Source organism: Malassezia pachydermatis, assembly GCF_001278385.1.
Source record: "Malassezia pachydermatis strain CBS 1879 chromosome Unknown scaffold2, whole genome shotgun sequence".
Classification (NCBI taxonomy): Eukaryota; Fungi; Basidiomycota; class Malasseziomycetes; order Malasseziales; family Malasseziaceae; genus Malassezia; species Malassezia pachydermatis.
The window spans coordinates 856,300-881,631 of record NW_017253139.1 but is presented as its reverse complement, the minus strand read 5'-3'; the positions used below and the strand labels follow the sequence as shown (position 1 = coordinate 881,631).

The window sequence follows — 25,332 nt, the reverse complement described above, 5'->3', positions numbered from 1 at the left end:
TCGGCGTGCGTGACGAAAAATTCGTACCTACTAGGCTATCAATACATTTGTCTAACATGCCCTACCGGGCCCCTCCCCACCTCTACACCATACTCGTGCCCTGGCTCGGCGCGTCCAACGGATCGTACGAAGGTTCTCCTCGCTTCCGAATCACGCCAGAGAGCACCGTGACATCGTCGTTCTTCGCACCCACATAGTAGATACCTTCTTCGTTGGCATGCTGCTGGAACGGGCTGGCCAGCACGCGAAAGTCGTGCATGTTCTGGTACGCTTTGATGCACAGCTGCTCCGACACTAGGTAGGGCAAATCTTCATTCGTATCCACATCTTCACTGCCCCACGCTAGGCCCAGGTCATGCATCACATCCTGCACCACCTCCGAAATCTCATCATCAAATAGGTTGTCAAACAGCCCATCTGTCGCCATAATCACCAAGTCGCCAGGCTGCACCTGGAGAACCCAGTAGCCAGCATCATGCCGCGGGCTGTCATACGGCACATCCTCCGACACCTGCGGAGCATACGAGCGGATGTACCCACTCATATTTTCATTGACATCCGGCAAGTCCTGGTCCTGGGCACCATCGGGGATCATACCATCTCGATGCATACACAGCGCCCTTGCCAGCGTGACACTCTCCACCGTCGCATCCATCATGCCGAGCTGCACAGGGAAATTGAAACTGTGCTGCTGCTCCGCACTGCGGAAAATCATCTCGCCATTGCGGATCAGCAGCAGCACACAGTCTCCCATATTCGCAATGTGCAATTCATCGCCGCGCAACATCGATAGCAGCGCCGTTGAACTGCCCATAATGCCCTCCCGCTTGGAGGCACGAACGCACCGCTCCCACGCCGCTTGCATCACTTCTACCAAGTCTTAGTTCATCCACCGATACAAAGCATCTCGGTCATCACCCAGACTCGCTTGCAGGCACTCGGTATCCATCTGACGCAGTTCCGCCTTGCAAAAGTGCATCAGCAACTGCGAAAACAGCGCTGGGTCCGCTCGTGGACTGGAGGCCCATCCACCCACGCCATCTGCCACACCCAGGGCATCGGCTTTGAGAAAGTACGCATCCTCGCCTACTTGCTTGCTTAGCAGACGCGTTCGAACAATACGACCATGATCTCGAATGGTCGATGTCAAGCCCTTCCCATGCAAATATGAGAGCGACGAGGGCAGCACCGAGGTATCACCTTCTTCATTTTCTTCTCCCTCCTTCTTGGGCGGTGCTGGGTCTTTATCACCTAGCAAGAAATGCGCCAGCGGCTTGAAAAAACCATGCTGTTTCGAGGATTTGGATTCCTTACTTGGTTTGCGGGAGGGACGCTCTTTCGGAATCCCGAACGCAGCAGCATTAAACATGTACGAAATGCGCTGTGTCTCTGAATTGCCCTGCTGACGAAACGATCGTCGATCCGATGCACTGGCCAAGGTCGCATGCATCGATTCATGGGCGGGTATCTGGTGGTACAAGTCCTCCGTCGCAGCGCCGACGGACGTATGGAAGGCCTTCGTAGAAAGTAAGATGGGCGTTGCCGCGCCATTACATCGCCAGAACCTGTCTGCCAACACGCCTCCTGCCTGTGCCAGCGATGCACAGCCAAGGCGCCGAGTCATGCAGTGCAAAGGCGGCGTTGTCTGTCCGTTGGAAAAAGAACGCTTTCGTAGAGCACCCAAGAGGTAAAATACCTCGCACAATCCACGGAACACGTATGCTCAGTGGCTTTCCGACCGGTGCGCTACCAGGTTGGTTGTATGGGCGATCGTTCCTTTTTTTTGTTGGTCATCCGTGCCCACCCACCGCGGACATGCGTGGGTCTACTCTGTCATGTACCTGATTATCCGTTCTCTTCGGAAACGTTGGGCGAGGTGCCGGAGTGGTTATCGGGAACGCCTAGAATTCCATTCTACACCTGTCTAGGTGGCAAGCGTTTGGTCTCTGACCGCACAGGTTCGAATCCTGTTCTCGTCGTATCTTTTCTTTTTTTTGTCTCCACCCCATGTCGTCGACCCCGGAGGAGGGCACGGCCCTGATCCTTGTGGATGTTCAGCGCGACTTTGTGGATGGGTCATGTAAGTATATAGCCTTGCTGACAGGGTAGTGGCTGTCCCAGGAGCCGTCTCCATTTTGCCCCTGCTTAATCACTTGATCGAAGCGTATGCTTGGGATATGATCGTCGCAACACAGGTACGTGGGGCGCATGCAAGGCTCACTCACTAGGATTACCATCCAAAGGATCATATCTCGTTTGCCTCTGTTCACGACGCTACACCATTTCAGCCACTCTCCGTACCCCACCCCTATGAAAAAGATGTCACGCTTTCCCAAATGATGTGGCCTGTGCACTGCGTTGGTGGCACCCCCGGCGCCGAGATCGATGCGCGCATCCAGCCGGCCTTAGCAGCCTGCCAAGCGCGTGGGATCCCTGTACACTATGTTCACAAAGGCCAAGATGCTAACATCGATAGTTACTCCGGGTTTGCTTCCAACCTGTACCTTGCATTCACCGAGTTGGCATCGGTGTTGTATCGCCATACCCCTCACATCAAGACCCTTGTACTCTGTGGCTTGGCCACAGATTACTGTGTCCAGGCCACCGCCATCGATGCTGTCAAGTTCGGATTTCGGACGTTTCTGGTCGAATCGTGTGCCAAAGGCGTAGATCCTGCTACGACAGAAAAAGCCCTTTCTACCATGAAAGCCTATGGGGTGATTACCGTGCCTGACACTGCCAAACTTACATCCATTATACAAAAGCAGTGATCATGGTCGGCACTTCACTACACAACAGGGTCCACCAAACGAATTGGTGCTGCCGTGCGTACGCCTGGCGTTGTATGCGTAGCATTGGAGGCCAGCAACGAAGTGGAGGATTCGTCGTAGGACGACGAGTCCGATGATGAATCAGACGCATCAGAGTGTGTCGAGCTAGTGTCATCGTGATAGTGCTGTTTTTCCCTCTCGCCGTAGCGGTGCGACCATCGTTGGCGCCGTGATATCAATGTTGTGCCAATTTCCCACAAAAACAATAGGAATAGGCATACAATGGCAATAGCCCACACAGCCATAAGTACAAAGCCCAGGACCGCGCGTGGAATGCCCCAAATGTTGGACTCGGTGGTCAGAACGATGCACAGGGCCCATGCAATGATTCGGAAGATGCACAGCACAATCTGCACCATATTTTCCTTCTTGTCTCGGCCTGGATGACAAATGACCCACACTAGGAAGAGCAGCACATCCACGACCAACAAACCAATGGACTGGCGCAATGCGTAGTCGTGTTTCTGTGGGATCGCCACAAAACAGGCACGGAGAAACACACAGAGCCCCATTACGAGTCCGAACCACCAAAAGCGTCGTCGATACGGGTGCGCCAAGGATCCGAATCGCATAGCATAGGAGTGAGAATCCCAAGGCGAGGATTTCTTCATGTACAGTGCGCTAGGCCCCTGATTCCGCACAGAGAGTGCCATCTCAGCATATTTCCATAGCCATACGCCCAGCAAGAACGCACATGTCACTGCTGCGATGAAATGGGAGACCCATCCTGTGCTGTGCACAAACTGGAAGAGGGCCAATGTCACCAGCGGCGGGGCAGCAATGAGCATCACACGCAAGAGCATGGGGCGTAGCCACTGCATGTACCAGCGATACAGCGCCCCGCTGAAATGAATACGGTGCGTGAGCCAAATGACAGGCACCAGGAGCAAAGCCACGGCTAACACAACGCACACCACCCACAGCCAGGTCACAAGGATCGTAAGTAAGGCACTGTAGGGCGAGATGTCCAGCGACTCTGTATAATAAAACGCGCCTGTTTGTGAAAAGCGGTCCATCTGCACAGCCCAAATGACATTGCTCCTTTGACTGCCAGGCGCCATCTCACCACCTGGGCCTGTGTTGGGCGCATACAGGGTGCGCCGTGCGAGGCTGGAGGAGTTTCCACCGAGCAACGCACTGAAGTCCAAACCCAAGTTACCCAATTTGGCCGTCTGGTTGGTATTAAGGATCGCCGCTGGGTAAAAGTTGGACAAGCGACTATATTCAGCTTGACTCAACGCACCAAACATCAAATCCAGGTCATTGCTGTCCGTCGCGAGACGTGTGGACTTGATGGACTGTTGCACGGGGCCGACACGCAACAGGCCGACGACCCATGCGAGCCGGAGAGAAAACCGATGAAAGACATGCGGCACAATCAATGTGAGCATGGACGTGAACGGGATCATTTGCATAGTGGTAATAATATCCACGACACGCCATTGCAAGGCCGAGATAGAATCTGTCCATATGGTAGTCAGCATGGAAGCCACTGTGGCTGCGAGAGCAAACGCGCCAGTGCCCCATGCCACGGCCGGCAAGTCGACTGTCATTGTATTGGCCAACGAAACCTGTAGGCAGCCGGCGTCTTCGTTGGTTTTGGTATCGGTAAGGCGCAGCAAGGCCAAGGCTTCAATATCCGGCACAGTAAAAGCGATCCCTGGAATTTTTGATGCAATATTGTCGGGAATGGCTACTTTCCCCGATCCCGTAAAGTTGTAGGCTGGAATGGGACACAGCGCTCCACTGGCAATCGAACATAGATCAACGCTCATATCGACGAATTTCCGGCCATATACGAATATACCCATATCGACATGCAACCTAGCGTCGTTCTTGGTTGAGGCGATGCTGAGATCAAAGTCGATGGTATCGGACGACCTATTGAAGCGCAAAGCGAGTGTACTTACATAGATGGGACCAGGCGGTTTGCAGTAGGCGGTGGTGGACGTGTAGAGGGCCTTCCCTGTATCAGAGGCGGACGCCCACCCGCCAAGCATCGCCACCCAAAGGCATGCGATCCATAGACTCGGCAGCCCGAACGCATTTCGTCCAAGACGCATAGCAGGGGCACGATTGCAATAGAGATCCTAGAGCGTACGGCAAAAAAAAAACTTCGACGCCCCAATGACTCTGGCGATCGGATTGAACGATGCGATATGACAAAATAAAGCACGTCTGTCCGACGTCCCTCCCAATCTACGTTGCCTGTGCGGACCCTGCGCAACGCACAAGCCTTTCTACGCAAACTTACTTCAGCATGACAAATTTTCACCGGCAGGACGGATCGGTGAGGGCCAGGCAGAAAGGCACCTGGGGGTCGCTGACGCGGGGGCTGCAGGCAGGGTCGGCAGCAGCGGCGCTGGCCCACGTGAGCGAACGAATGAATGAACACGCGCTGGCACCGATCGATGGCGGTCTCTACTTTCGGCCTTGCACGAGAGAGAGCACGTCGGGATCGAAATGAGCGCTTCCCGTCCAGACGTAGCCGAGGTGGCTGAGGCATCTAGTATGCCGGCCCCTATGGCTGATCCATTCCCCAGTTTGGGTGAGAGTACCGTACCCAGCGTATCTGCCGCGGCCAAATCGGCAAAGGCACCGGCGCGTCCAGATGTGTATGTATGCGGTGCTAACTGACTCTCCAGCACGTCAGAAGATGCCTTCCCATCGCTCGGTGCTGCGTCCAGTGCAGCATCCCGCCCCGGGGCGTCGGCATGGGTGAGCTCTGTGCCTGTGATTCAGCGTGTTACGCACACGGCAAGTGTCTCGCTGCGTTTGTCGGAGGAGCAGATGATGAAGCTCAGCACCCTTTTGCAGCGTGTCCAAGACAAGTGCCGTGGCGTGAAAATCGAGGCAAGCACGACCCGCAAGACAGGTGTTACAATGTTCATCATAAAGGGCCCTAGCGAGTCTGCCGTGCAGCAGGCGAAGAAGGAACTGTCTGTCCAGCTCGCTCGGAAAGTGCAGCTGTCGATGCTAATTCCTGCGGCTCTTCGTCCGTTTGTAGTGGGCGCCGGTGGCAAGAACATCAAGGCGATCACGGAGCAGACAGGTGTGCGAATCCACATCCCGCCACGCTCGAAGGACCTGCCTATGGAGGAAAATGAGGACCCACTGCTGGGCGAACAGACCGAAGTTACCATTGAAGGCGATGAAGTCAACGCACTTGAGGCACAAGAGATGATTCATGCCATTGTTGCCGAGCGTACCTCGAAGATTACGCAGCGTGTGGCGTCCATTGAGCCGATTTACTACCCCTTCATTTTCGGCCCGCGTGGCAAGCGTGCGGCCGAGCTGGCCGAGCAGCAGGGACGTGGTGAAGTTCAAGTGCATATTCCTCCGCCTATGCGCGACGGTCCTATTGTGGTATCGGGTGAACGTAACTCTGTGACGGATGTAGTGCAGGCGATACAGGACGAGGTGGACCAGATGCGCCGCCTGTTCCGTACATTGTCGATCAACATTCCGAAGCGCCAACATGCTTTCTTGGTGGGCGACAGTGCTGCTGACATCCTCGCTGCGACGCAGTGCAGCATTGAGTTGCCGCCTGTGCACGACCCGTCGGAGAACGTCACGATCCGCGGTCCCCAGGCGCAGCTTCCACAGGCGTTGACCGCTGCGATTGAACGTGCAAATGCTGTGTCTGTGCAGCCCCTTGACCTTCGTGCACTGTACCCTGATGCAGACGAGGGCCATGCACGCCGCGTCGTCCAATGGCTCGCTGGTCGCTTGCCGCGGGAGGATGGAGTGCAGGTGTTCCTTCCACGCGCCTCGGCGCTTGACCAGGGCTTAGCCTCGGTCGATGTTGTGGGAGAAGATGCTGCGTCGGTCATGCGTATGCACCAGCAACTCGAAGCACTTGCGCGCCCCATCGGTCCCCATGCTGTGCGTGTGGCGGAGGTGGACCCATTGGCTCATGGCTTTGTGGTCGGCAAGAAGGGCCAAGGTTTGCGCAACTACGAAAACAAGGGCATCGATGTACTGGTGCCGCCAGAAAGCTCCGGCCGCTCGGATGTGTTACTCGTCTTCCGAGGCGTAGACAAGGAGCCACGTCCAGATGAAGTCGCTATGGCTGCAGCTCTTGATGCAGCCGTGGCCGAGTTGGCCATGACGGCGGCTCAGGCGGCGGATCTGCGCACGGAGCACATCCAGATTCCGGCCAAGTTCCACCCTGACCGCAATTTACTGAATGCCATCTTGGGTGAAGACCGTCTGCATGTGTCGCTGGGCGCACGCCACCCATCGAAGCACGTTACCGAGCCGCTCACTGACGACTCGGTTGTTGTGCGCGGCGCCAGTGAGGCGGTGGCACGTGCGATTGCGCGTCTCCAGCAGCTCGCTGCCGAGGCCGAGCAAGACCAGATCGTGAACGGTCACGTGGACCAAATCGAGGTGCCTGGCCAGTATGTGCCGCACTTGATCGGCCGCGGTGGCGCGGGCGTGGCGAAGCTGCGTGACGAGCTGGGCGTCAAGGTGGACTTTGGCGACTTGGACGAGGAGGCGCGTCGGAAGAACGTGCCGATTGTCATTACTGGCCGCAAGGCTTGCGTTGATGAGGCCAAGGCGCGTTTGCAGGCGCAGGCGCAGCGTCTGGCGGACGAAGTGACCGTCCGTATCAATGTGCCGAACGATATGCATGGCGCGCTCATTGGCCAGGGCGGCAAGTACGTATCGCGTCTCCAAGACAAGTACGACGTGCGTATCAACTTCCCTCATGCCGGCGGCGACGACTCGCTGAAGCCCGACGAGGTCTCGATCCGCGGTGGTAAGAAGGGCGTTGCCGAGGCTAAGGCCGAGTTGCTTGAGCTTCTGGCATACGAACAGGAGCGCAGCAACAGCGAGTCCATGTCGGTGTCAGCCCGTGCGATTCCACGTATCCTCGGCCGCGGTGGCGCGATGATCAACCAGCTCCGTCTCACGACCGGTGCTCAGATCGATGTCGAGAGTGAGCCTTCGCGCGGCAGTCGCGAAGGTACCGCATCGCTGCGTCTGCGTGGCGCACCGGCCCAGATTGCCGAAGCTAAGAACGCGATCCAGTCGATCGTCGACCAGGTGGAAAGCGAGGCCGAGATTTTCCTCACGATCCCATCGAAGTTCCATGGCCAGATCATTGGCCAAGGTGGCCAGAACCTTCGCGACTTGATTCAGCGCGCTGGTGGCCCCTCAGATGCCAAGGCCCAGGCGCAGATGGTTCGTTTCCCGCGTGGCGGCGGCAGTGACGAAGTCTCAGTGCGTGCGTCCAAGGAACTCGCGGCCAAGGTTGCCGAGTTGCTGCAGGCGCATGCACAGGGCCTGGCTGATCGTGTCGTGTATGGCGCTGTGGCGCCTCCCACGACACACAGCCAGCTGATTGCTCGTGGAGGTCGCCGACACAGTCCATGGCTGACCGAGCATGGCGTTCAAGTCATTGTGCCGAACTGGCGTGAGTTTGCTGAGCTTGGTACTCCTGCCAATGAGGAAGAGCTGAAAGACGCCGACCCTTCACATGTCGTCAAAGTACACGGTCCGAAAGACGCTGTGCCCAAAGTACTGGACGAGATTAAGAAGGTTGTCGAGTCAGACGCCCAGCGTCGTAGTAACAAGCCGCGCTCACGTGCGGCTATGCATGCGCGTGTCGACGAGGTCCCTGATGAAGACGCATAAGGGCCTTGTACGACGGCATCTACGCCTGCATCGTCGGTGTCGCGTTGGGTAGAGAACGAGTCAATAGGAAGGACAATGTACCTTGCACGTGATGTGCTTGTTATCTGATAAAACGAGTTGGTGCCTACCCATGCATGTGTTTTTGCCTCGGCCGGCAATACCAACCTCTCTGACGGCGCCACTCGTGAAGGTTGCATTCCTTTTGGTGACGTGCGGCGCTGCTGTGAATACCGTGTGTTGGCCCTTGTACGTACGTATCTAGGTCGATACGGATCGCACAAGCACACACACGATGCGCCCTCAGAACTCCCGGGCGCGCTTGGAGCGTCCCGTATCTGTGCAGTACAACACATTGCATCCCCCGCGACGTTCACGCTCTTTTGAACGGACTCAGAGTGATACAGCCATATTCCCACCACGTAGGTCCTCCGAGGTGATGCAGTCTTGGGACGATCACATTGACCATGTGGTGGAAGAGACACCGCTGATCTCCTTGCGTACTGGTCATACGAAAGATCGAGAACACACACAAACCATGCTCTTACTATACGCAGCCCTTTTCACGCTCGCTCTGGCGGTGTCCCTCGATGGCATGTCCTTCAACCTATTTCTTAATTATGCATGCAGCGAGTTCCAAGCGCTATCCAGTGTAGGTACTGTGATGATTGTACAGCAACTTGTACGGGCTGTGAGCAAGCCTGTGGTTGCCAAAATCTCTGATTGCATGGGACGCACCACCTCTTTCTCGCTTGTCATTGCTCTCTACGCTATGGGATATGCTCTCATGGCCTCTGCAACCCAATTCTCTCTTCTTCTAGCAGGCGCCATTGTACAATCCTTGGGCGCCACCGGCGTCGGCGTGTACGTACCCATTGACTAACGTGTCAGGCTCCAATCTGTCATTATTGCTGATACCTCGTCAGTCCAGTGGCGAGGGTTTTTGATTGGTTTGGTGAATTTACCCTTCCTGCTCAACTTTGCGTTGGCCGGACCCTTGGTGGATTTTGTCATGCGCACGGGCGGCTGGCGCTTAGGCTTTGCGTTATGGATCGTAATCATTCCCCTTGCTTCGATCCCGTTGATCTTACTGCTCGTCATAGGCTACCGGCGTGCTCGGCGGCGTGGGTATGCCACTCGCTCCACTACGCCACTGCGTGCCCAGTCCATTGTACGTGATCTTGATCTCGTCGGTATGAGCCTGCTGAGTGGATGCCTCACTCTTATTCTCATCCCCGTCTCGTTCCATGGCTTCTCCAGGCTCACCGAACCAGACCATCCTGATCGAGCCATGATGCTAGCTGGCTTTGTGTTTCTAGGTGCGTTTTTGTTCTGGGAGCGCTACGCCGATGCACCGATCATTCCCTTGCCTTTGCTTTCCAACTTCACGGTGGCCTCTGTATGTCTGATTGCTGCCTTGGACTTTGCCGGGTTTTACTTGTCATGGACCTACCTTTCGCCCTTCATCCAAATCATCAAGGACTGGGATCAAGTACGCACAGCATACTTTGTTACCACACAGAATGTCATGTCTACTATCACCGGCGTTGTTGTGGGAAGTTGCATGGCCTATACTCGTCGCTTGAAACGGTACATGGTCGCTGGCTATTTCGTGCGCATGGCTGGTGTTCTTCTAATGATCTACTATCGATCACCTGTTCACACAGCTGTAGCAATGCTCACATGTCAAGTTCTACAGGGCGTTGGCGGTGGCGCGTTGGCATTAACAATGCAAGTGGCTGTACAAGTAGCTGTGGACCCTACCAAGGTGGTGGTAGTCACAGCGTTTGAATTGCTTGTTGTGGAAGTCGGCGCTGCGTTTGGATCTGCTTTGGCCAGTGCGATTGTTACTGGAATGCTACCTAGCGAGCTTTCCCAGGCCTTGCCGATGCTGCCATTGGAAGAACTCCAGCACTTGCAGGGTAATCTGGATGCTGTTTTGGCGTATCCACTGGACTCTGATATACGTATTGGCGTATCAAAGGCATGGGTGCAAGTCATGAAGCACTTGTGTTTGGCTTCTGTGCTCGTGCAGCTGCCTGCTATGGTCTTATCATGGTTCGTACCTGATATGGACTTGCGCAATCCTGCCAATACAGTGACGGTTATCGATACCACTGTCTCGAAAGGCTCTCAGCGCTCATCGCCACCATGGCGGACCACATCATCTTCACGATCCTCTGGATCGTCCTCCTCGCTGCATACTGATCCAGCGTCACACGTATAATATACCCCATTCCACTTGTTGGATGTACATAGACTTTCACAGTCCTACCTATATGTAGCATACCTGCCACTTCCAGTTATGATCACATGCCCTGCCTGATCTGTGCGAATGGCACTGATAGCATCCGCATCCCATCCAGCGTACTCATGCACTTGGTCCGTGTCACGATCGACCGAGTACGGCAGACCGTCGCTCGTGCCGATGTATACGCGCTGATTTGTAAGATGCATACAAGTAATTTCCGCTGTATTGCGATACCATGCATCCAGTGGCTCTTGCATTGCACGTAAATCGTATAAGGCACACACACCCCCTCGCGTGCCTAGTGCCATAGTGTTCTCATGCATTGCCAATGCTTGAATTGCACACTCGCTCCCACCTAGTGGCGACATTGGCGCTGTATGCGACCAAACCGCGGAGCCTGTTCGCATATCGTACCCTTGTAGAACACCATCGTGCCGTCCAGCCACTAGCACGCCTTGACGATCTTCCGGCGTAGAGTCCAAAGCCTTCGATACCTCCAAGGATGGGATCGAGACGCCTGCATCCCAAGTTTGTACAGTTTCACCGCGACTGACATCCCAAAGTCGAATGGCCCCATCTGCACTACAGGTCGCCACTTCACGACCGCGACCCAGGATAGCACTGCCTAAGACAGCACGCGTGTGACCTATCAAGACACGTGGGCATGTGCCATCCAAGGCTGATACCACCGACGCACGCATGTCCAACGAGGTCGCGAGAATCACTTGGCCACTAGGAAAGAATCGAACGCTTGTAATATCACTTTGATGAGAAGCACAAGAATTCGTCTCGGCGAACGGTGTACCCATATTCCACGAGCCACAAACCAATTGGCCTTGAGCGCCGCCCATGACGTAGCGCTCTACACCTTCTGCGTCGATACTCATATCTACGCTGAGAGGCGTCGTGACATCATGTATCATTGCTTCTTCTCCCTGCACCGGTAGGTGGACCTCCGTTCGCGGTACAGAGACGTCTCCTTGCGATGATACACACCATGGCTCTATACTCGTATCCACAGTAATATCACTGGGTTGGTTGGAGATGGATGTTTGTGGTGGCGTCGAGGTATGCTCAACATGCAAAGTGGTATGAACACTTGCACGCGCAGGCGAAGCTATATAAGCACTCACCCATACATCTTCCTTCTGTACCACTCCTTGCGCCACATCGTGCAGCACATCACGTACGCTCGGCTGGATCGAGATCCATGGCTTGGCACGTACGCGCATCGCCATCGTGGCTGGTCGTTGTGTGTGTCCTCCACATGGCCCAAGCTAGTCTGGACAATATTTCGATGTACGAAATTTGTGGTGGTTCTTAGGGGCTCTTACCTCTTTCTATAGGAAGGAGTTGGCCGCTCAGACATATGCCATCCTCGCATGTGCTCACAGTAGTGGTACATTATATAGGGGGCACATCGCACAACCATCACTGACATAGCGATCGACTCAGGGTGTGTTCCTTGCGTGTATACAATCCACCAGTAACCGCATCATATCTATGCACCATCTTGGCCTGTCATCCACTTCGGCTGCCGAAAAGGGGCCGCCTCCTCTGGCTCCTGGGTAGGCGAGATGCGCACGTGCGATCTACGTTGCGATTCTATACGTGCCGGCGATTGGCATAGTTTGGTTTTAATTTTTTATGTGCATATATCTCTCCACTTGGCATCGGCATGCAGCTCCAACCGGTCGTGTGCCAAACTGTGGAGCCTACATAAACGGCGGCACAACCCTGTTGTTTTTCCTGTGTCTTTCGTCGTTGTTGTAGCCCTTCACTATGCAGTGGCTTCGTTGGCTGGGTGTCTCCGCCCTCGTACTGGCCTCTGGCGCTATGGCCGTGGACACTACATCAGGTACACCTGTCTTTACGGGTGCTAAGGCCTTCCCAACATCGCTGTTCCCTTCGATGTATTATATGCCGAAGAACATGGAGCAAGAGCCTCGGCCTGTGATTACGCGCGAGGGTGGTGGTCAGTTCCCTGATTCTCTGAACAACCCGCGCCAACTTCCAACACAGCCCCCGGCCAACGAGGCGCTTATGCCGAATGCCGTGGCTGGCTCATCGGATCTGGATGCGCTGATTGGCGACGTGTGGGATATTGCTGGGCAGCTCTTCCGTGGTGATAAGGGATCGTCACTTACTTGCAACCTGTGCCGCTCCGGCTTGGAGACGCTGCAGAAAATTACGCACATTGACCCAGATCTTGTCCCGGATCTACTGGGTACCATTTGTGAGACGTTCAACGTGTTTGGTCTTCTTGGTTTTGGGCAGCAGTGCAAGCGTACACTCTCTGCCGCTGTGTATGGTGGCCCAATTACTATGGTTCTGAGCTACGCCAACCTGACTGGTGCTGCACCGGATGCTACAGGCATCTGTGCCCAGATTCCGTCGTTGAACTTGTGTGAGCATCCGTCGGAGAAGCTGTCGGACGACTTTTTGAATGACTGGTTCCATGGATCGCGCCATGCGCCTCAGGATGTGGTCGAGCGCTGGGAGAAGAAGCGGGCGCGTGCATACGGTTCCGACTACGATGCCTCGAAGAATCTCCGTGTAGCGCATATCTCTGACCTGCACTTGGATGGTCGCTACTTTGTGGGTGGTGAGAGCGACTGCACGTGGGGTGCTACTGTGCAGTGCTGCCGTGTGAACAGCTACAACAACACCAAATTCCATGGCCAATTTGTGCATGGCCAGTTGGACGATAGCCAGATTGTGCACAAGGCGAACTACTGGGGAAGTCTGGAATGTGACACGCCATGGTCGCTCATGGTCAACTCGATGGAAGCGCTTCAATCGCTCGGTGGTGACAACGGTTTTGATCTGGCTCTATTCACAGGCGATCTTGTGGCGCACGACGACTTGTACCGCTACTCGCGCGACTTTGCCCGCTACTCCGAGCAGGCGATTTTCGACTTACTCAAGACATACCTGGGCTCGACGCCACTCATTCCCGCGCTGGGCAACCACGATACCTCGCCAGAGAACATGATGGCACCCCCTGCGCAGCTGCCGGACAACACAGCGAGCCACTGGGATTGGGACTTGAGCTACGTCTCGAAGTTGTGGCGCAACCGTGAGTGGATTGGTGACCAGCAGGTGGAAGACATCCGCAAGCACCATGGCGCGTTCTCTGTGACGCCGCGCAAGGGCTTGCGTGTGATTTCGTTGAACACAGACTTCTGGTACTATGTGAACATGTTCAACTACATCCACATGTCCAACCCGGATGTGAGCGGTATGCTGCGTTTCCTGACCGATGAGCTCTTCGAGGCGGAAAAGAACGATGAGCGTGTATGGATTGTAGGCCACGTCTTGTCTGGATGGGACGGTGGCGAGGCGCTGGATCGCCCCTCGAACCTGTTCTACCAGATTGTCAGCCGCTTTGCGCCGCACACGCTGGCTGCCATCTTCTTTGGCCACACACACGAGGACCAATTCCAGGTGTTCTACTTCAACGACAATGGTGAGGCCAAGTCTGCGCAGCAGACGACTGAGCATGCCGTGTCGATGGCGTACGTGGCTCCTTCGATCACCCCGTACACGAAGCTTAACCCGACGATCCGCGTGTACAGCGTGCACCCCGACACGTACGAGATCATGGAATTCGAGCAGTACTACACACCGATCGCTACGTTTGACGAGTTGGTGCGCTCTGGTGCGAACCACGGCCCTGTGTGGCGCCAGCTGTACACGGCGCGTGAGCTGTATGGCGACTTCCACGCGAGTGTGCGTGATGGTACGTACAAAGCCGGCGTCGAGTTGCACAAGAACCATTGGCCGCAGAATGCACCGCTTAACGGCACGTTCTGGGCAGCGCTCACGGACGAGATGGAGGCGCGCCCTTCGCTGGCGACGACGTTCTCGGAGGTGCAGACACGCAACAGTCCTACGGCCCGTCGGTGCACGACCAGTGACTGCATCAAGAACACCATCTGCTACATGCGTGCCGGCTCCGCCTCGCAAGGTCGCAAGTGTGATGGCCAGTACTCTTCGATGGGTCGTTAAGTGTATATGGCATTGTTCCCTAGGTGCTACTGCCCTAGAAACCTCGCAGATTGAGGCATTTTTGTTTTAAGATGTCGTGTCATACTAATAACTGTGGAGGGGACCTTGTCCCTCCATGTCTATCTCCACTTCGCTGCACGTAGAGATCGGGAGTATGATCTTTGATTTTTTTTGCACGTGGGGCTGTTCGGTGTGTGATATACATTCACATTTCCATACATGGCCGTACACTTTGGTTGTCGGGACAGTAGGTAAATGTATATATGAAACCCGGTGCACTAGCGTCGTACGACATTGAACGTGAGCCTCTCACTGAGTCCGGTCCGTCATTTGGCCACGCTCATGTCAAATCTGGCGTGGCATCGACAGTTAATGGGCCTCGCTCAACAGCGCTTCGAGCGCAAGCAACTACTAAGGGTTAGAAAAATGTGTAGCACGAACTTGGGCGCTGTTATAGTATCCGCTACGGTAGAAGTAGGTTCCTTCACATTAGTTCTGGCATGAGCCTCTTCCACCACAGGCAAAGGTAGATCGCAAATACGTTCAAGCAAATGCCTATTGGCCTAAAATACATGGCATAATGCTTGGCAAAGGCATGGGGTCTGTGATAGCCCTGACTAGCTATGGCGGCATGTTAGACTTCATCGTTACAGTTCCTAGTCGACGTTGATAGGTGGGCTCGTCTAATTGAGGATCATTTCTACTTTATCAATACCTTGCGTATACTCTATGATAGTTCAGCATTGCATCGTATATTTGCTTGACTTCTGGACATGACTAAAATATATCTATCTACTTACAAGTACCATTCATTTGGGGCTGCCAATAACATCGGCACATTATGTTCTTTTTGACGCAAGCACGCGTGCTGCTTCTCTTTCAGTATTTTGTTTGTTGATCACATGGCTCTTTGAACCACGCAGCTTCGCCAATTGATGGTCACCAAGACGGACCGGTTTGTAAAGGGGTGGGTGTTCCTCATCAATCATCTTGGGTAAGGTGCTGATGATAGCATCTTCATCACCATCGTGGAAGAATGCAACCGAGCGGCGACGTTGAATCAACCCATCTACGACTGGCGGCTTGACACGATGCAAAGTCGACAACCATTGTTCATTGGTTATGCGAGCCATCATATCTGCTAGGTTGACCAGCAGCGCGCCTTCTTCTGGTACGAGATCATGCCAAATACCGTCACGCCCTAGTATTTGTAAGCCAGGAACACGGTCTGCCCATAGCACAGTCAAAAAGCCATAATCTGTGTGCTCACCCATGCCCATTTCATCCTCCCGGATGGCTGGTGTGCCAGGCGGCAAAGCGTAATTGATAATGCGCAATACATCCATGGAGTGTTTTGTATGTTGTGATAGTGTACCCTCGGGAACTTCGAGAGCATCTTCAAACACTCGTATCAATATGCGCGAAAGATACGCTGCTTTTTCGTACCATCGTTCGAGATTGACTCGGAATCGTTTCATGCCCTCAGGGACACGGTCACCTTCTGTTGGTGGCCAGGTATTGGGCTCATACAAAAGTTCTGAAAGTCCTGATACCTGGTACATCTCTTGGTCTGATCCGATGTTGAAGGCCTCAAAGTAGTCATTGCCACCGTATGTGGATTCCAAGCCTAAAGACAAACTAGTATTCTCTGAATTTGGCGGTGAATATCCGCGATTCGTATCAGAGTACACTTTCATCTTGATATCCATGTCTTGTAGGAAAAATGAGTCCACGGCATCTATCAGGCCTTTTTCCACATCAGCCGGGATGCCGTGGTTGATAATTTGAAAGAACCCGATGGAGCGACAGGCCTCATCAATGGCTTTGGCTGTGCTTTTTCTTTCCTCGACCGTTGACTGCCTCAGGTAAGGAGAAATATCCACTACTGGCACAGAAAATTGAGGCTTCATTGTCATGGTAATCTATAGTGAGAGATTCACGCCTTATTCACCCAGTCGCGCGTTCTCCAGCTAAGGTACGTTAGAGGCGTTATTACTTGTGGAGGGTGATGACTCGAAATACCAAACTTCGATTGGATGGTGAAGACGTTATGCTATCGGCAGGGTCATACGATATGGATTTGATCCCGATGACCCGAGCCATTTTCTTTACAGAAGCTCGCTAAAGACGTTGCAGAAGTCGCACATATTAATTCGGACCTTGTACTGAATCTACGAGATCTTAGAGTTCGAGCAGTACTACACACCGATCGCTACGTTTGACGAGTTGGTGCGCTCTGGTGCAAATCACGGCCCCGCCAGCAGTACACGGCGCGTGAGCTGTACGGCGGCTTCCACGCGAAGGCATGTTCTTTTGTTCGTGATGTCGTGTGCCATACCATCTGTCATATAAGAGTTCTAATCGCAGATTCTGTGTCCTTCGTGGGGCGCTCGAGTCTATCTCCACTGGGCCGCACGTGAAAAGACGCTGCGGACTCATTGGATTGGCGTGCACGTGGGGGCCTCTGGGTGTGTGATATACATCACGTCTCCACACGGGACCGTGCACTTGGGCTGAACTCGACGTAGGCCGCGGGGACGAGGTCGGAGTATGTATATATGAAACCCGGTGCGCCAGCATCGTACGACATCGAACGGGAGCCTCTTACCGGGTCCGCCTCTTCGTGGGAGCCAACACCTCGATCGAAACGGCACGTTCTTCGTACTATGGTCAAGACCAGCATTTTCGCCGTGGCTGCTGTGTACGCTCTGGCCATCTGTTGGCCGGCTAGCGCCGCGGACAACACTACGTCTATGACATCGTCGTCGTCCAGCGCCTCGAGCTCGACTAGTAAGCGCCCGCTCGTGCAGACGACCGACGCTGGAAGTGCTGTGTACACAGCGCCGGCGGCGTTCCCTACGTCCGAGTTCCCTTCCATGGACTTTATGCCTACGGGCCAGGAGGCTGAGCCACGCCCCCACATTACGCGTGTAGGCGGCGGCGACTTTAGCGATAGCCTCGTGAACCCCATGAGCCTCCCTTCTGCGGCCCCATCGACGGAGGCCGTCTACCCGGAGCCGTCTCCTAGCTACACGGCGCTGGCGTCAAGCAACTCGTTCCAGGACGAGGCGATGAAGAACTTGACAGCCATCATTGAGGACCAGAGCATGAGCTCGTGTGACCGTTGCCGTTCCGCCCTGCGTCTCGGCCAGCGCCTGGCGTGGGCGAAGCCGTCGGCGATGCCGGGCCTCATGACGGATCTGTGCAAGAAGTACAAGTACGAGTCGCGTCCCACCGTCGACCTTGGCTGCGAGTTGACGTTTGGTCCGGCGCAGTGGGGTAGCGTGTATGCGCAGGTGCTGAGCTACGCCAACTTCTCGGAAGGCTCGACGACGATCGACTACATGTGCGCCTCGGCCATCAAGGGCGGTTCGTGTGACTTTCCTCAAATGAAGGTGCTTTCGTCTGATTTCCTCAACGACTGGTTCAAGGGCAAGCCGACGCCGCCTGCGGAGGTCGTGAGCCGCAGCAAGAAGGTCGGCCCGAAGCGCGACACGCCGCTGCGTGTCTTCCACGGCTCGGATTTCCACGTGGACCCACGCTACTTGCTGGGCTCCGAGGGCAGCTGCAACAGTGGTCAGTGCTGCCGTGCTGACAGCTACAACACGACGCTCTGGTCGCAGACGCAGTTCGCCCCTGGCTCGCTCCCGAAGGCCAACATCTCGCATCCGGCCGACTACTGGGGCTACTACCAGTGTGACTCGCCCTGGTCGCTCGTTGCCGCTGGTATGGAAGGCATCTCGGGTCTGCAGAAGGAGGCGCCGCTCGACTTGGCGCTGTACACAGGTGACTTGACGACGCACGACTCGGATGCGCACATCTCGCAGGACCTCGTGAAGTACTCGGAGCAGTCGCTCTACGACATGTTCCACCGTCACCTTGGCAACACGACGATGGTCGTGGCTCTCGGCAACCACGACTCGTCGCCCGCTGACCTGGCAGCACCCAGCAGCCTGCCGGATGGCCGCGCTAACCAGCTTAGCTGGGACTGGGACAATGTGGCCGCGCTCGTCAAGTCCGAGGGCTGGGGCAACGACTCGACTGCGGAGACGATCCGCACACACTACGGCGGCTACTCTGTCTCGCCTCGCCAAGGTCTGCGTGTGATTGCGCTGAACAGTGACTTCTGGTACCACGGCAACCCGATGACGTTCCTGAACCTTGACGACCCTGATCAAAGCGGCACCCTGCGCTGGTTCACCGACGAACTCCAGGCCGCCGAGGATGCGAACGAGCGTGTGTGGATGGTGGCTCATGTGCTTACGGGCTGGAGCGGTGGCGACGGTGTGGACAATCCGACGAACCTGCTGTACGAGATCGTGTCGCGTTACAGCCACACGATTGCGGCCATCTTCTTCGGCCACACCCACGAGGACGAGTTCCAGATCTGGTACGAGTCAAGCAACGGCAACTCGAGCTCGGTGAGCCGCAAGACGCAGGATGCACGTGCGATTGGCTTCATTGGCCCCTCGCTCACGCCACTGACCAACGTGAACCCGTCGCTGCGTGTGTATGACGTGGACCCGGAGACGTATGAGGTGATGGACTACTCGCAGTACTACACGCAGCTGCAGGACAATGAGAGCCTGACGAAGACCGGTCCTGTGTGGCACTTGCTGTACAAGGCGCGTGAGACCTACAGCAACTTCTCGGCGACCGCCGCGGATGGCTCGTACGCTGCGCCCGTCGCTCTGCAGAACGGCGCATGGCCGGCCGATGCGCCTCTCAACGCCTCGTTCTGGGCCGCCCTGACCGACGAAATGGAGAAGCGCCCTGAGCTTGTGGAACTGCACCAGCTCTACCAGGGCCGCAACAGCCCTCGCTCGCCGCAGTGCAGCACCGAAGCGTGCCAGAAGGCCAAGGTGTGCTACATGCGCAGCGCCTCGTCGAACCTCGGCCGCAGCTGCCCGAAGGGCTACGGCTCTGTGCAGAGCAACTAGTTGATGACGTAGGTAGATATGATATGGTATGCTTGTTGAGTGGTATCTCGTGCGAACTCCTGTCTATATTCAAAGCTGCAGCATGTATATCGGCTCACTTTCGTTGCAGCGCTGCTGCGAGCTGCGCAGGATCAAGGCGATGACGTGCGATTTCTAGGGGCGGGGAGGTAAGCACCCATCGTTCAACGTACCTGGCCCGTAATCGTCCTCCTGTGTCGGCTCGCCCCACCGAAGGTGCAACACAGGGATATCATACTGGTACTTGCGACGCCAGTACTCGACATTGGGCGATGTATCGTCCCGAATATTGTACATGGCCAACGTAAAGGGCGTCGTCTCTGCCTCCAGCACCTCTTTCATATCGTCACACAGCGAGCAATGCGTGCCAGTAAACAACGTCAAATGCGGGATAGACGCTTTTGTGGAAAAGAGCCGCGATCCTCTTCGCATGATCGCGCCTTGCGTGCACACCCGGGTCCACATCGTAAGGAAAGTCCGTCGTCAAGGCGTCTCGACCCTCCACGGACGACACCTACGTGACACCGATTCCAGAACCTCCACTTGGAAATGTCTACGGACGAAGACTGCCTAAAAATACACATACATTAACATCGCAGAAAAGAGAGACTTGCGAGCCACATCCGTACAAATGTTAGTAGCTGAATCGGTGACTGTGACGTTGCCAGCGTGCTTGATCATTGGCCGTTCGTCGCGGCAATGTATCGTAGTTCACTTCACCCGAGTCGGCCGGGTACAATCGCGACGCACGCGAACTTGAGCGAGCTAGCGCCGCTTGTGAATGGGGGCGGCTGTAGCCGCCCATACTGCGTTGACGCACATGCGAGTTGTTGCCATATTCAAAGCTCATACGTCGCGCCGGGAAGGCATCAAAGTCGTATTCATACTCGTAGCTATGCCGCGGCACAACATCGTCCTTGTTGTCATAAAATTCGTCATCGTACATATGGCCATGACCACGGCTGGTATGCCGGCTGTGGCGGCGACTGTGCGATCCACGGTTGGCAAAGTACTGATCGCGTGGCTGGCTGTGACTGTGACTGCGGTGCTTGCCGTGCCGCTTGTTGTGATGACGACTGTGACGACGCTCGTCTTTCTTGGTGCGCTCGATCGGACGGCTTCCTGCCTCTTTGGCATTGTACACCTGTGAGTACCTGTTGGGGTATGGCGTAACACCTGTTTCGTACGGCTGGTTCGGATCGTATGCCCGTCCAGCTCCCGACGTCTCCACGGCAGCAGAGGGCGGCGTGTAGCCATATTGTGGGTGCGAATACGCGCCGTACGAGTCTGTCACTGGCGCAGCATACACGCTGTCGTCGCGCTTGTTCGACATAGGCAGTGGGGTCGGCTCATGGGGCCGCTCTGACACTGATGTGCGGTTGAGCGTGTACGCCAATATCATGAGCAATGTCCCCACCACCGCCGCGGCGAGGGCCGCGACCTGGACCCACATGGCGTTGCCAAGATTTGCACTGAACTCGCCAGTATTGGCCACCTTGCTATAGTATTTGGTGAGAGCATCGCGTGCGTGGATGAAAAACACTAGCTCCAACACCGTGGCGGCGATCGTTAGCAAGCAGGCCAGGATGGCCAAGAGGACCCATGCGAATGTGCTCACGCAGAAGCCCAGCAAGGCAGCACCTGCGGCCAGACCCGTGAATCCAGCCGCAATGGGCTGGAGAACGAGGGCACGCGTGATGCTATTGCCATAAAAGAAGTCACTCTTGTTGGTTTGTTGGATGACCCTTGGATCAATAAAATTGTTATAGCTGTCAAGGCCCTTGTACTTGCACTGCCATGCCTGGCCGCCGCTAGACGCACACCAACCCCAGATACCGATGTTGGCATTGAGATCTCCAGTCTTGACTTTGAGATTCAAAAAGTACAGCGATTCAATATAAGGCACAGAGACCGAATTGATAAGCTCGAGCACAAAGGCGGAGCCTAGCAAGAGGAACGCCAGGAAGGCGATCATACGCCCTGCACCGGATACAGTTCCCATTGTCGTACGTAGATAGCTGATCTAGCAGATATCCAGAGACAATGTGCGTGGTAGAGAAGAATCACAACCTGACGCCTTGCTGACGGACGTTCCTTCGGTGGGCTGTCGCCGCGAAGGACTTGCCTAGTGTGCCCTACATGCGAGGGGGTCGAGCGCATCCAGGGGGTGTGGAGGTCCAATCACACGCTGCTCTTCTCTGCATGGACGAAGGTGGAGGCGTCTATGCTGTCAGGAGTTACTCGCCTGCATCTCCACAAGGCTTCATTCTCTCGCAGCTGACATGCAGCCGCCGCGAAGATCGACCTACGGTCCTACATCATTACGCCTCCACATTGTAGAACGCGAACGAGGGCGCGCCAGGCTCGGCGCCCTCGACAACCGTCTTGTCAAAGCCGTGCTTGCCTTGGAGTTCGTCCGCGCGTGTGAGCGCATCCTTGGCACTCTCAATGTGCACTTGACGGAAGTTGAGCGTCTTCTTCAGGTAGCCTGACGCCGCTTTCAGCGTCGCCGTCTCGTCAAACGGCAGCTGACGGTTGAAGGCCATCTCCGGACCAAACTCGGCGATGCGCTTCTTGAACGCCATCACAAACGGCATGGCCTTCTTGTCCTTGAGCAGACCAGCCGCAGCGATCTCCTCACGCACCTTCGCATCGTCCACTTTGCCCGTCGCGGCATCGTAATGCTTCTGCACGGCACTCACACAAATGTCCTGCCAAGCAGGGAACGCGTCCGCGACAAAGATCGAAACCTCTTTCGGCTTGCGCTCCTCGTACTTCGCCGGCGCCGAAGGGCCCTTGGCCTTGCGGCGCGTCACAGCAATCTCCGCATCACGAATCGTCTTGATCGTGCCGCGGACGTACGCCGCAGCGGCCGTCATCGCCGCGTCCTCCGGCTTGCTCGGCTGCGGGAAGAGTGCATCGTGCACAGTCGAGTCGTGGCCCAAGATCGTGCGCCAGACATGCTCGGCAAAGTGCGGCGCAATCGGCGCGATAAGCAGCGCCTGCGTCTCGATCCAGCGGCGGATCAAGTCGGCGTGCATGCCCACGTCGGCCGTCGCCTCGCGATACAGGTCACGCGCAGACTGGAACTCGTAGAAGCCCAACTTCGATGCCTCCTTGTACGCCGCGCGCTCGTACGCATCGCGCGTAGCCTCAATCGCAATGTTGATTTCGTTCTCGAACGCCTTGTCCCAGAACGAGTCGAGCGGACCCGAACGCAGCTGACCGGCCTTGATCTGCTCCATGACCTCTGTGCACCAGTCGATGAGCGTGTGCAGACGCAGAATGTTGGCATTCGCTGTCTTTTCCTCAAAGTTAGCGTCCTCAATACCGTCACCGGCATCGGCCAGACTCACACGCGTCGCGTCCGCGCCGAACTTGTCGACCGCCTGACGCAGCGAGAGCGAGTTGCCGGTGCTCTTCGCCATCTTCGCACCGTTGAGCATCAAGTGGCCATTCGCACGCATCGCCTTGGGCCACAGCGACTCTGGGAAGAGCGCCGCATGGTTGTAAATGCAGAACGTCAAGTGATTGTTGATCAAATCCTTGCCCGAGGAGCGCAGATCCATCGGGTAGAAGTAGCGGAACTCACGACGGAGGATCTCTGCCTTGTCCTTCGGCACAGGCGCATCGGCCGGCAGCTCACTCTCGCCCAAGACGTACTCCCACACCTCGTCGGTCATGTCCTTCGCCTCAATGCCCAGCGGGCCCACCTGACTGCCGTCTTCCACGCCGCCCTGCAGCAGGTGCGCCACCGTGTAGTACGACATGTAGATCGTCGAGTCACTCAGACTCTCGACCAGGAACTGCGGGTCCCATGGCAGCTTCGAGCCCAGACCGTACGAACGCGCGCACGCCCACTGATGCAGCCAGCCGAGCACACCCTCGAACGAGTGACGCGTCTCCGGCTGGAACGTGTTCATCTGCGCAAGAAGCTTCTCCGCCTGCGCCTTCCACAAGGGCTCACCGTAGTCCAAGTACCACTGGTCGCACAGGGCCACGATACAGTCGTCGCCACTGCGACTTGTAATCTTGCCCTCCGGCTCAGCGTAGGCAAATGCATCGCCCGAGCGGATCAGGTCCTCTGCGACCTTCGCCTTGGCCTCCATCACAGGCTCGCCCTTGTAGGGACCCTGGAGCATCACACCATTGTAGAAGCCCTGCTTGTATGCAATCTCCTTCGCCTCGGCCAGCAGGTTCTTGTCCTTCGGGCTCTGGATCTTCAGCTGCTTCACGAGGTCCGCCGCAATCATATCGCTGTAGCCCGGGGCCTGGACGACAGGAATCGGGTCCAAAGCGACCCACTGCGGGTCGATGTTGTAAAACTCGGCCTTCTTGCGCAGGTCCATCAGCGTGGCATAGTCGTCGGGCGAGTCACTGGGCACACACGTCACGACACCTGTACCCTTGGTCGCAATGACCGTCTCCATAGGCGTCACGTACACGTTGCCATGCACGCTCGACGGCGCATGGAGCAACGTGCCAACGAGTGCCGAGCCAGGCATCTGTGCCAAGCACTCCACACGGCCACGCTCGTCCGTCACGCCCTGGTACGCAATGTTGCGCGCCGCACGCTCCGTGCACACAAACACATCCTTGTCGTTGATACGGAACGCACCGTACTCAATCTTCGGGCCCACAAAGCAGTTGGTCTGGCCGTACATCGTCTCAGGACGCAGCGTCGCCGCGATAAAGTACACATTCTTGCCCTGCAGCTTCTCGTCCAGCAACGGCGCAGCGTCCTTGCCCCATTGCACGACCTTCATTTTCAGACCCGTGTACTCCTGCGGCCCAAGACCTTCACCATCGGAACGGTCATGGTCCATGCATGGCTGGTCGTCCTTAATCGAGAAGATCGTCAGACGCTCACCGAACTTGATCTTGTCCATCTTGCGCAGCTTGTTGATCTGCCAGCGCACAAACGAGTCGTAGTACGGGTTCACATCGGTCGTCAAGAACGCACGACGCCAGTCGATGCGCAGACCAAAGTCATTGCAGTCGCGCTTCGCGATCGGCGGGAAGTAGCGCAGCCAGTAGGTAGGGTCAGCAAACTTTTTGATCTCCTCACGTGGCACGCCACTGTTCTCCATGATCTGGAACTGGTACTTGAGTCCGGTCGACTTGCCGGCCAACTTGCCCTTCGTCGCCTTGTCCACACGCTGCGAGCTCTCATCTTTGGCCTTGGCCGCCTCTTCCTCGGCCGCTTTCGCCTGCGCCGCCTCAAATCCGCTAAAGTCCTCGCCAAACATCTCAATCTCACGAATGAGCTTGTCGGCCGCTGCACGGATCGGCATGCCCGTGCAATGGAACGCCCACGGGAACAATGCGCGCTTGCCGCACATGCGCTCGTAGCCAGTCGCGAACTCGACCTTGGACAGCGTAAACGCGTGACCCAAGTGTAGACTGCCGTTCATGTAGGCGTACGGAATCGTAGCAAAGAATTTGGGGTACTTCGCACGCACCTCCTCTGGGGTCATATCACGCAGCTCGGCATTGTTCACAGGCGAATCCACATCGAACGTATGAGCCTCTTTCCATTGCGCTTGGTACTTGGCTTCCAGCGCTTGCAGGGCATCACGCTTCGCCGTATTCTCCAGCTTAATGGGGCCCGCCGTTGCGGGCGCTGTCTTTGTCGACATCC

The 25,332-nt window shown here is 56.0% G+C and overlaps 13 protein-coding genes across 13 annotated transcripts; 5 read left to right on the top strand and 8 right to left on the bottom strand.

The window, feature by feature from the left end:
* Positions 1-82: 82 nt before the first annotated feature.
* Malapachy_2498 (chitin synthase hyaluronan synthase) lies at positions 83-865 on the bottom strand (the record flags this gene model as incomplete). The annotated part of the gene is made up of 1 exon (XM_018136987.1): positions 83-865. One exon carries the CDS (start codon positions 863-865, stop codon positions 83-85), a length of 783 nt encoding a protein of 260 aa, XP_017992884.1.
* Positions 866-880: 15 nt separating this feature from the next.
* On the bottom strand, positions 881-1,624 carry Malapachy_2499 (chitin synthase hyaluronan synthase; the record flags this gene model as incomplete). Its single annotated transcript, XM_018136988.1, has 1 exon — positions 881-1,624. The coding sequence occupies one exon, from the start codon at positions 1,622-1,624 to the stop codon at positions 881-883; it is 744 nt and encodes a 247-aa protein (XP_017992885.1).
* Positions 1,625-2,007: 383 nt separating this feature from the next.
* Positions 2,008-2,771, top strand: Malapachy_2511 (isochorismatase hydrolase; the record flags this gene model as incomplete). The annotated part of the gene is made up of 3 exons (XM_018137000.1): positions 2,008-2,080; positions 2,110-2,195; positions 2,229-2,771. 3 exons carry the CDS (start codon positions 2,008-2,010, stop codon positions 2,769-2,771), a joined length of 702 nt encoding a protein of 233 aa, XP_017993384.1.
* A 17-nt stretch (positions 2,772-2,788) lies between these two features.
* Positions 2,789-4,831, bottom strand: Malapachy_2492 (hypothetical protein; the record flags this gene model as incomplete). The annotated part of the gene is made up of 1 exon (XM_018136981.1): positions 2,789-4,831. One exon carries the CDS (start codon positions 4,829-4,831, stop codon positions 2,789-2,791), a length of 2,043 nt encoding a protein of 680 aa, XP_017992882.1.
* Positions 4,832-5,294: 463 nt separating this feature from the next.
* Positions 5,295-8,474, top strand: Malapachy_2504 (RNA-binding G protein; the record flags this gene model as incomplete). The annotated part of the gene is made up of 2 exons (XM_018136993.1): positions 5,295-5,446; positions 5,477-8,474. 2 exons carry the CDS (start codon positions 5,295-5,297, stop codon positions 8,472-8,474), a joined length of 3,150 nt encoding a protein of 1,049 aa, XP_017993332.1.
* Positions 8,475-8,910: 436 nt separating this feature from the next.
* On the top strand, positions 8,911-10,698 carry Malapachy_2509 (drug:h+ antiporter; the record flags this gene model as incomplete). The annotated part of the gene is made up of 2 exons (XM_018136998.1): positions 8,911-9,335; positions 9,363-10,698. 2 exons carry the CDS (start codon positions 8,911-8,913, stop codon positions 10,696-10,698), a joined length of 1,761 nt encoding a protein of 586 aa, XP_017993335.1.
* A 44-nt stretch (positions 10,699-10,742) lies between these two features.
* Malapachy_2495 (wd40 repeat-like protein) lies at positions 10,743-11,960 on the bottom strand (the record flags this gene model as incomplete). Its single annotated transcript, XM_018136984.1, has 1 exon — positions 10,743-11,960. One exon carries the CDS (start codon positions 11,958-11,960, stop codon positions 10,743-10,745), a length of 1,218 nt encoding a protein of 405 aa, XP_017992877.1.
* A 544-nt stretch (positions 11,961-12,504) lies between these two features.
* Malapachy_2506 (putative acid sphingomyelinase) lies at positions 12,505-14,733 on the top strand (the record flags this gene model as incomplete). The annotated part of the gene is made up of 1 exon (XM_018136995.1): positions 12,505-14,733. One exon carries the CDS (start codon positions 12,505-12,507, stop codon positions 14,731-14,733), a length of 2,229 nt encoding a protein of 742 aa, XP_017993330.1.
* Positions 14,734-15,572: 839 nt separating this feature from the next.
* On the bottom strand, positions 15,573-16,442 carry Malapachy_2496 (2og-fe oxygenase; the record flags this gene model as incomplete). Its single annotated transcript, XM_018136985.1, has 1 exon — positions 15,573-16,442. One exon carries the CDS (start codon positions 16,440-16,442, stop codon positions 15,573-15,575), a length of 870 nt encoding a protein of 289 aa, XP_017992878.1.
* Positions 16,443-17,399: 957 nt separating this feature from the next.
* On the top strand, positions 17,400-19,673 carry Malapachy_2505 (putative acid sphingomyelinase; the record flags this gene model as incomplete). Its single annotated transcript, XM_018136994.1, has 1 exon — positions 17,400-19,673. The coding sequence occupies one exon, from the start codon at positions 17,400-17,402 to the stop codon at positions 19,671-19,673; it is 2,274 nt and encodes a 757-aa protein (XP_017993333.1).
* A 94-nt stretch (positions 19,674-19,767) lies between these two features.
* Positions 19,768-20,123, bottom strand: Malapachy_2475 (hypothetical protein; the record flags this gene model as incomplete). The annotated part of the gene is made up of 2 exons (XM_018136964.1): positions 19,768-19,826; positions 19,865-20,123. The coding sequence occupies 2 exons, from the start codon at positions 20,121-20,123 to the stop codon at positions 19,768-19,770; spliced, it is 318 nt and encodes a 105-aa protein (XP_017992901.1).
* A 202-nt stretch (positions 20,124-20,325) lies between these two features.
* Malapachy_2494 (hypothetical protein) lies at positions 20,326-21,693 on the bottom strand (the record flags this gene model as incomplete). The annotated part of the gene is made up of 1 exon (XM_018136983.1): positions 20,326-21,693. One exon carries the CDS (start codon positions 21,691-21,693, stop codon positions 20,326-20,328), a length of 1,368 nt encoding a protein of 455 aa, XP_017992876.1.
* Positions 21,694-22,012: 319 nt separating this feature from the next.
* On the bottom strand, positions 22,013-25,330 carry Malapachy_2471 (leucine-trna ligase; the record flags this gene model as incomplete). Its single annotated transcript, XM_018136960.1, has 1 exon — positions 22,013-25,330. The coding sequence occupies one exon, from the start codon at positions 25,328-25,330 to the stop codon at positions 22,013-22,015; it is 3,318 nt and encodes a 1,105-aa protein (XP_017992905.1).
* Positions 25,331-25,332: the final 2 nt, after the last annotated feature.